The following is an 8,842-nucleotide window of genomic DNA, read 5'->3' as shown; positions in this document are numbered from 1 at the left end:
CTCTGAACTGTGAGTTTCAACTTCTTCTTCATCGACTTCTCCTCGCCGGCGAGTGGTAATTTTCTTCGATTCTTCCTTCTCTTCGCCGGAAACTATAGTCGTTGCTTTGGGCTTGTATCCGAATTCTAAGATTGACTAAAAGCAACTGAGAACTGTTCGACGTTTTGGGATATTTCCTCAATTCTATTGTTCTGATTAGGGTTTTGTTATCGTTTTCTTGAAAATTCCGTGTCTTCTGGGGTAGAAATTGATTGAATGAGCTAGTTTCTAGTCTCATTTCCGTGTAGTCTAGTTGTAATTTCCATGTAATCTGCAAGTGTGAAACCTAGAGTTGGAATCTTTAAGCTTCTGATTGATCAGTGGATCATTTTCGATCATTTATCCTCATGTTATGGGTTGATTAAGTTAGACAGCATGATCAGATTAATTCACGTCATCTTTCCTGTTTTTGTGGTTGTGATACAGGTCTAGTGTTTTTTCCCATTTTTTTCTTTTGGTGGATCTTCCCCTGGTGGCACTGAGGCTAATACTGTTGGAAGATGGCCAATAACCCTCAGTATCCTGGCATTCAGGTAGGCATAAAATTAACTACTGAGTGTGGGCACTATTTTTGTCCTTTATCTGTTCTATTTTGCGACCCCTTTATTCCAATACTCTTTTACCCTGTCTACCTTGAGGCCACTGGCTTTGGTTTAATTTCTAAATGCCTCAAGACATTTGAATTATGATATTTGGTATTTTAGGATATTCATTTTGACATATTGAGTATTCATGGTGCCTTTAATTGGTGTTTTTCCTCATGGATTAACAGAGTTGTGAGCATGTTTTCATAATGATTTTTCTTTTCATTGTGTGGATAAGAAATTAAAGAGCGACTTCTATAACATTAGCCTTTAAATGTGCACTATATTTCTGCGGGTTCCCATCTTTTCTGATTTAGCCCACCATTTTTATTCTTATATGAAGTTTTTTTTGAATTTTACATCTAATTAGCATCTTGTTTTTATTTTGGAAAGCCATTCCAGCGTCCTAATGCGATTTCCTTAGAACCACCCCGAGGCTTTGCTCCATCTATGAACTTTCAGGTAATGTTTATGTCTTACATGTATATATGAAGACTATATGTCAGCTCAACCCTAAACATGTGTTTTGTATATTTTTTATGCCAGTTTCGTCCTACCATGCAAGCTCCACATCCTGAGCAAGTTACTCGATTGTCTTCTCATAACTTTCAATCTGGAGGCAGAGGTGGCACAATGATGAACATTGGATATCCACCTCAATCTTATGCACCTCAGTTATTACAATCAATGCACCATTCTCTTGAAAGACCTAGCCAATTAAATCAGGTGCAACCTGTGCCACTTGGACCCCCATCTCTAATTTCACAGCCAAATGTGTCAATTGCTTCTGGTGCCTCCATGCCTCCGCCTTATGTACAAACTCCAGATACTAGTATGCCTGGATTTGGTGGGCCTAGGGCACTCTTTTCTTATCCGGTAAAGGAAGGAAGATATTTTTGTATTTATATTAACACAAACTAAATCTTGAGTTTCTAACTCTGTGAACCAACCAAACAGAGTGCAACATCTTACGAAGGTTCGAGGGCACCAACCCAAGTCACTGGACCAATCAGTCATAGTCAGGCACAACAGAGAGCATCTATCAGCCAGACAACTGCACAATCTTCTATCATGAATCCAACATTTGAACAACCAAAGGTTTATACCATGTCGCTTTTTGCAACTACCTTCTGGACTGTTTGCGGTTGCAATACTAATCTATATATATTTTTGTGACTTGAAGGCAGCTCTTTTTCAATCTATACCTTCTCAAGAGGCTCTAACAGATTGGGTTGAGCATATCTCTCCGGATGGAAGGAAGTAAGAATTATAAGTTCTGTGACTTTTATTTATCCTGTTTTAATTGTTTTGCTTGCGTTTCTCACATATGATGTTAAGCTAAATTATAAACATTGTAAAGAGATGAACCGCTCGGAATTTGGAAGCACCCAATTAGGTTGTGCAAGACGAACTCTGGAATATTTTTGATAGCTTTTGTAGTAGTTTCTATATATACCATTGTGTAGAATGAGGAGATCACATCATTGACTAATGCAAATGATAGTTTCTTTATTATTGGATTTATGGAATTGTTTTTGTTCTTTGAGGAGGTTTTTTACTGTTTTGTTAATGTTTCTTAGTAATGTATTTTTGATGCTTTGATTTCGGTAAAATCTTGTTTAATAAAATTGTCAGCCCTGTTAAATATAATGTTATGTGGTCTGTTCACTCAGTGATCTTTTCTCTTGCTTTCTTTTACATGAATTCTGTCAAATTTTGATAATAATTTTCTTAGTTGTTCTTCTGTCTGGACTTAGCATGAAAATATTGAACTGGTGGCTTATTATCAAATATCAAGCTCAAGTTTTAGTTGAAGCAACCATAATCATGACATCTGTGATATTTATGAGTTTGATGTGCTGAAATCACTTATCTTTTGTCTGGGCATCCGGGTTTATTTCTATTTTTGCTGCAGCTAACGTGTTTGATGTTTGTAATACTATGTTCTGTTTCTGTTTCCTGATGATTCACTGTCCTGCATCTTTTGCAACCATTGTGTATTTCCCAACCCCAACCATATGGCACATTTTGTTCTCATCATATAATTTGTAAAATGAATTTATAATAGCTCCATGTTTCCAGGTGTAAGAGTATATGGTTTATGACATTTTTTTTCTTCTTGTTGTAGATATTTTTTCAACAAGAGGACAAAGCGGTCCACTTGGGAGAAGCCTGTTGAGTTGATGACTCTTTTTGAGGTGAGTTATTTTGGATCTTATCTGTTTATGTATGTATTTGTGGCCTTTTAAATCTCCCGAAGTTCTGTTAGCTGGAGAAATGTAGTTTCAGAAAATGATCTCCTCATTCGGATTTTCAAAGCTGTCTTGTGCCATGTCATTCCATTTATTACTTACTAGTGGCCATTGTACCTTAGTTTGAGCTGGACGTGTTGTTTTCTTTAATATGAACGTAAATATGAGCTTATATCTGGAATTTCCAATGGTGCAAGCTTGTGTGATATAGGTGCTATGTTACACAAAAGTGACAGCAATGAAATGCTGTGGATTTCTTACATTTGCTCATCTTCTGCTGAAAGGGATTTAGGATATAGTTCATGCTTCATCTAGATATTTTCTTACCCTAGATGAAGTCATACAGAAGGATATCTTTCAGTTTCTGTTAATTTTGAAGTTCAGATATTTTCAGCAAGAACAACTGTTTTTTGTGGCTAATATCCAATTTTATGTTATGTGCTGGTGAACGGGACCATTATTCTTTCTTCCTTTGTAATTTTGTGATCTGAAGCAATGATAAACCAAAAACGTATGAGTAGTATAGTTAATGTATAGAATGTGTATTCGCTGATACAGAGAGCAGATGCAAGAACGGACTGGAAAGAACATTCAAGTCCTGATGGAAGAAAGTGAGTGTGCAACTTATGTTTTTTTTAGATTAACATACTATTGATGAAAAATAAAAATCTCTGTCTGTAGCTGCTGATGTTGTATCTTTCATATGATTGCAGGTATTATTACAATAAGATTACCAAACAATCAACATGGACAATGCCTGAAGAGATGAAGGTTTCTCTTGAGACAAATAATTGTCTTCCCTTATGTAATTCTGTGTTCTAATTTCTGCGTTTTCCATTGTGTAAATTTTAAATCTTCTTGCTAGATTGCGCGTGAACAAGCATCTGTTCAAGGGCCTCATGCTGAAGGCATTATTGATGCTTCTAAGGTGCTGTCTCGCTCTGATACTGCATCGACTGCAGTTCCTACTAGTCTACCAAGCCAAACGTCAACCTATGATGTCAGTGAGAACCTAGCTCTTTCTTCTGATTTGAAGCAGCCAGCTTCAGTTCCTGGAAGTTCTTCTCCAGTCGAAAATGTTGATGGAGTTCAAATGACTGCAGATAAAACATCACTATTGTGTGATATTGCAGAAACTGATGGTCCTTCTGTCACCGTGACGAAAACTTCTGCTGCTACATTGTACTGACAGTTGTAGCAATTTTATCTCCCTTTCTCTTTGACGCTATTTTGTTTTAGTTGTGAGAATCTCGACCTAAATAAGTTTCTATTTACTATCTTTACAGGGTTCAGAAGGATGAAATTTCAGTCGGGATCAGTGGAGATTCAGATGACATGTCAGCCAAAAACACAAATGTATTTGAAGCTAAGCGGTGAACATTTTTTGTTCGCATGCATTTCTTTTGTATCCGCTTATCATAATTGTTCATCTGCTCTCTAGGAAGGTAGTGGGACTGCACCAAACGAAAGCCAAAAACATATGGTGGAAAGTGAGAGAGTTGAGAGCCAACCGGAAGAAAAACAAATTCTTCAAGAGAATTTTTCTTGTGACAATAAATTGGTATGGTTGGTTTTATGTCACGAGCATAGCTTTAGTCTTATCTGTTTGCATAAATCTATTTTACTTTATGTTATAGGAACCTGGGGATGTATTCAAATCACTTTTGAAATCTGCCAATGTTGGATCTGACTGGGCATGGGAACAGGTGGTACAACTTTTGCTATTAGCTGTTCTTTCACTCTTTGAGCATGTGTCTAAAGTTTCAGATGGTTTCTATCGCAGGCCATGAGAGAAATTATTAATGACAGAAGATACGGTGTGCTGAGGACTCTTGGAGAGCGGAAACAAGCCTTCAATGAGGTTACCTCTTTCTATCGCATACCCTAAAACTAGCAAGATTATCAGAAGAAAATTTAAGACTTTTTAGATGTTTAGATATAGTGGTCACATTCTTCTCCAGGTTTGAACAATGATGCTTAAGTGGTACATTTGTTCATAGATGTTAATTGTGTTTTGTTGGTCTGTTTTTTGCTGATTCAGTTCTTACTTCAAATGAAAAGATCAGCTGAAGAGGAAAGGCTAGCCAGACAGAGAAAACGGTATGATGAATTTAAAAGGATGTTAGAGGTAAGTTGCACATCTGCTGCTGCATAATAATTCATTTGTAAGATATTTTGGAGTACGGAAATTCACCTGCATGCCATTTACCGTTATTTTGGACATTGATGTTTTTACAAGGAATGTGTGGAGCTTTCCCCTTCTACTCGGTGGAGGTTTGCTCTCCAGAATAATTCTGATTACAATTCGTTTTTTTCTCCTCTTTGAGAAATAGAATTCTTATAGTGCAATTTCTTTTGTGATATGATTTTCCTTTTTAATCCAGCAAGGCTGTGACAATGTTTGAAGACGATGAGCGTTTCAAAGCTCTTGAAAGAGAAAAAGACCGTCGTAATATTTTTGAAGATCATGTCAATGAGCTAAAGGAGAAGGTATTAAAGGGTGTATATATTAATGACTCTTGTGTTGTTTGAAAAGTGACCACATTATTGTTTCTCTCATCTCTTTTTTGTTAGTATGCATGTACTTTTGACATTAGTTTTCCACTGGAAATATTTTCTTGTAGGGATCACTGGAGACATTTTCTTAATTCTTCTAACTCTATCATTCATTTGAAACTCCATATCTGTACATTTTTAATTATATACATGTGTGTATCTTCTCTTGAAACTTGAATTTCATATAGTACATGTGTTTATACTCTTTAGACTTGCGATGATGCATTATACTCTTTTGGCAGTTTTTTTTTTTTTTTTTAATTTGGGTTCTGTTGTTCTTAATGTGGTTAATTTTATTAGGAGCGGGTGAAAGCTCTTGAGGATCGCAAGCGGAACATAATTGAATACAGAAGATTTTTGGAATCTTGCAATTTCATCAAGGTTATTGTCCCTCTTCTTTATTTTTTTATGTTCCACGATATGTTGTGCTAATTCATTCTGACTCCATATTTTCGGTCTGAAGCCTAATAGTCAATGGCGCAAAGTTCAGGACCGACTAGAAGTGGATGAACGATGTTCGCGCCTTGAGAAAATTGATCAGCTGGAAATCTTTCAGGTTATTTCATCGATAAAGAACTACTTCCCATTCCACACTTGGCTAATTTTAATTGTTGTACAGGAGTATCTGCGTGATCTGGAGAGGGAAGAAGAGGAGAGACAGAAGATACAGAAGGTACTTCAGTATCAGGCCTTTATTTGACATATATTAGTTTGCTATATTGGACATTATGTCATTATATCTGTTATTCATGACAACAGGAGGAACTCAAAAAAGCAGAGCGAAAGCATCGTGATGAGTTCCGTGGGCTGATAGATGAACATATTGGAACAGGAGAGCTTACTGCCAATACCAGTTGGCGTGATTATTTAGTGAAGGTAAAAAATTGTGTTACCTAGAGTAATAATTCCATTGTAAGTATTGAACTAGTGGTTTTGATACAAAATGAATCCTACATCTCAGGTCAAAGATTTACCAGTATATTCAGCAATTACGTCGAATTCATCTGGAGCTACTCCAAAAGACTTATTTGAAGACGCTGTTGAGGATTTGAAAAGAAAGGTACTAGATTCTTCTCAATAGTCTTGTTCATTTTCCAAAAATATTATGAAAGTGACTGTTATCTGTTACATGATGAGCAAACTGCTATGCGGTCTCTAGACTTTTTCCTACTTAAAAGATAGTAATTTGTTTTATTAAGTAGCTCTGGTAGCTATGACCGCAAAACGTAGTTCTGGTAGCATCTTTGCTAGGTTTATGAGTAGTAGGGTTTTCTGTTTCCATTTCCTGCTTATCTTGCTTGTTTATTTATTTTTTATGTCCCTTAGTTCCTGAATTAATCACTTGTTACATATTTTACGTGTCTTCACAGTACCACGAGCTCAAGTCTCAGATAAAGGATGTATTGAAGTTGAGAAAGGTACTTGATTTATTTCTGCAAGCATTTATGGATTTTGTTTGTTATTAATAATCTCGATTTATTTCCAGGTAACATTATCCGGTGGATCAACATTTGATGAGTTTAAGGTCTCAATTTCCGAGGATATCAGTGTCCCGCCTATTTCGGACCTTAAACTAAAGGTCTGTAGATCTTTGCCTTGACTTTTAATTTTTCATTTCCAGATGTTGTGTGAAGTTACGCAGTCTTCTTGCTTCTTAACACAGAAACTAGTTTAAGCACAGTAAAGCTGAGTTCACTAGTCACTGTAGTGCTAGCATATTCTTTTATTGAAACTTTGAATGTCTCAATTGAATATAACTGAAAACTATTTGTTTTGGTGATGCTTCTCAGTTAGTTTTTGATGATTTGCTGGAAAGGGCAAAGGAGAAGGAAGAAAAAGAAGCCAGAAAACAGACACGGCAGACTGAAAACTTAATGGATATGCTTCGCTCCTTTAAGGTGTTGAATTTATTTGGTTTGATCTTATATAATGGTTATGTGATGGGTGAGCTTTTGGGTGGTGGTGTTGCTTGTCTTTGATTATTTGTTTTGGTGCAGGATATAACTGCCTCTTCATCCTGGGAGGAATCAAAGCATCTCGTTGAAGGTAGTGAAAGATGCCGGTACGTTTTTCATTTATTCTAACTCTTCATGCTCAAGTTAAAGGTGTCATGACTGGTTCCTCTTCGTCTGCTATATTATTAAGTCTTCAAAGTTCTAACTTCCGTCCTCATATGCCTTTCTTAACTCTATCACCAAATTGTCTTGTTGTCCAAATAGAAAATCAATGCTTTCAAATATGGTTCTTATGTCGATGTTGCACCAACGACCAAACACGTATTCTTTCCTTACGGGCCCTTTTATGATTCAAATGACTATTTTACTCTGCTTAGGGGTTTGTGCTTTTTGAAAGTAGATTTTGCCGAAATGGCTGTAATGCAATTTTCACCTGATTTCGTAGTTCAGGCTGTTTTAATGTTGCCAAATGTTGGTCTTTTGCTTAATGTTAGGAATTGAATCCTCTGGGTTTATACAATTTATGACCACTCTTCTTCCTCAGCCTTTGCTTTTATTTTGTCTCAAGGCTTTTTACCAGAGGACTTAGCTGTTGGCTTTATAGATTTCACATCCTTCTTCTTAATTCATGGGAAATTGTGTCCTTTCTAGTATGGTTATTGTCTATTGTTTAATACTTCTGTATATGTAGTGCTATTGGCGATGAGAACTTTCGGAAGCATACATTCGAAGATTATGTATTACACCTCAAAGAGAAATCAAAAAGGATCAAACAGAACAAGAAGGTATTGGTGGATTTATGTTTATGAAACAGTCTGCTCGAGTCTAGTATTTAAACTTTTTCGGTGGAACTTTCATAATACTTCGTTTAGTGTGTCAATCTATTGGAGTCAATTGCAGACTGTGAGAGAAACTTTACGGTATCATTATTGCGTACTAAAATACTTCAACTTTTGGCTATAAATAATTTTAATATTACATACTGATGGCATGTCCGCAAAAGCTCACAGGATGTTATATTACTACAGGTACCTGAGGATGTGAGAGAGGAACATGACAAGGGGAAAGATAAATACGGAAGAGAAAGGGACAGAGTCCGAGAAAGAGACAGTGAGGATCATCATAAGAAAGGTGCAGCTGATAATCACAACCATGATATGAATGAACCCCATGGAAGAGAACGTAGAAGATCAGGAAGAGATAGCCATAACAGACATCGAGAAAGACATCCTAGTGTGAAGGAAAATAACACAGACCATCTCAAAGAATCCCATAAAGCTGGTGGTGGCCACAAGAAATCTAGACAACAGGTACATTAAATCACGTTGGTCTCCATATTCTCAAGGGAAAGATGCGTACAAATAGAAAATAACCGTAGTATAGATTAATATTTTTGTCCAGGTTTTAACAGACGAGAAACCTATAGAGTAGACTGTGGCATAGTATTATTCGATAT

The 8,842-nt window shown here is 36.4% G+C and overlaps 1 protein-coding gene across 2 annotated transcripts in view; it reads left to right on the top strand.

Annotated features, from left to right (window-relative positions):
* LOC104767651 (pre-mRNA-processing protein 40B-like) overlaps positions 1-8,720 on the top strand; it is a 9,585-nt gene extending 865 nt beyond the window's left edge. The window contains exons 1-28 of one of the 2 annotated variants that reach the window (XM_019241567.1): positions 1-55; positions 466-572; positions 1,017-1,085; positions 1,170-1,499; positions 1,581-1,721; positions 1,807-1,883; positions 2,752-2,821; positions 3,434-3,486; positions 3,589-3,646; positions 3,741-4,057; positions 4,162-4,231; positions 4,317-4,436; positions 4,513-4,581; positions 4,659-4,736; positions 4,917-5,003; positions 5,115-5,149; positions 5,260-5,365; positions 5,732-5,812; positions 5,895-5,987; positions 6,051-6,104; positions 6,191-6,307; positions 6,393-6,491; positions 6,802-6,849; positions 6,918-7,010; positions 7,222-7,329; positions 7,429-7,493; positions 8,078-8,171; positions 8,415-8,720. In XM_019241567.1, the coding sequence (XP_019097112.1) occupies positions 540-572; positions 1,017-1,085; positions 1,170-1,499; positions 1,581-1,721; positions 1,807-1,883; positions 2,752-2,821; positions 3,434-3,486; positions 3,589-3,646; positions 3,741-4,057; positions 4,162-4,231; positions 4,317-4,436; positions 4,513-4,581; positions 4,659-4,736; positions 4,917-5,003; positions 5,115-5,149; positions 5,260-5,365; positions 5,732-5,812; positions 5,895-5,987; positions 6,051-6,104; positions 6,191-6,307; positions 6,393-6,491; positions 6,802-6,849; positions 6,918-7,010; positions 7,222-7,329; positions 7,429-7,493; positions 8,078-8,171; positions 8,415-8,705 (2,856 nt within the window). In that variant the 5' untranslated portion in view covers positions 1-55; positions 466-539 and the 3' untranslated portion in view covers positions 8,706-8,720. The remainder of the gene's footprint in view (positions 56-465; positions 573-1,016; positions 1,086-1,169; positions 1,500-1,580; positions 1,722-1,806; positions 1,884-2,751; positions 2,822-3,433; positions 3,487-3,588; positions 3,647-3,740; positions 4,058-4,161; positions 4,232-4,316; positions 4,437-4,512; positions 4,582-4,658; positions 4,737-4,916; positions 5,004-5,114; positions 5,150-5,259; positions 5,366-5,731; positions 5,813-5,894; positions 5,988-6,050; positions 6,105-6,190; positions 6,308-6,392; positions 6,492-6,801; positions 6,850-6,917; positions 7,011-7,221; positions 7,330-7,428; positions 7,494-8,077; positions 8,172-8,414) is intronic. The other variant, XM_019241568.1, reaches the window with a different exon arrangement.

The sequence above is a fragment of the Camelina sativa genome, chromosome 19 (assembly GCF_000633955.1).
Source record: "Camelina sativa cultivar DH55 chromosome 19, Cs, whole genome shotgun sequence".
In the NCBI taxonomy this organism is placed as follows: Eukaryota; Viridiplantae; Streptophyta; class Magnoliopsida; order Brassicales; family Brassicaceae; genus Camelina; species Camelina sativa.
Note: the sequence above shows the minus strand (reverse complement) of the source record. Positions and strands in the feature narration are given on the sequence as shown.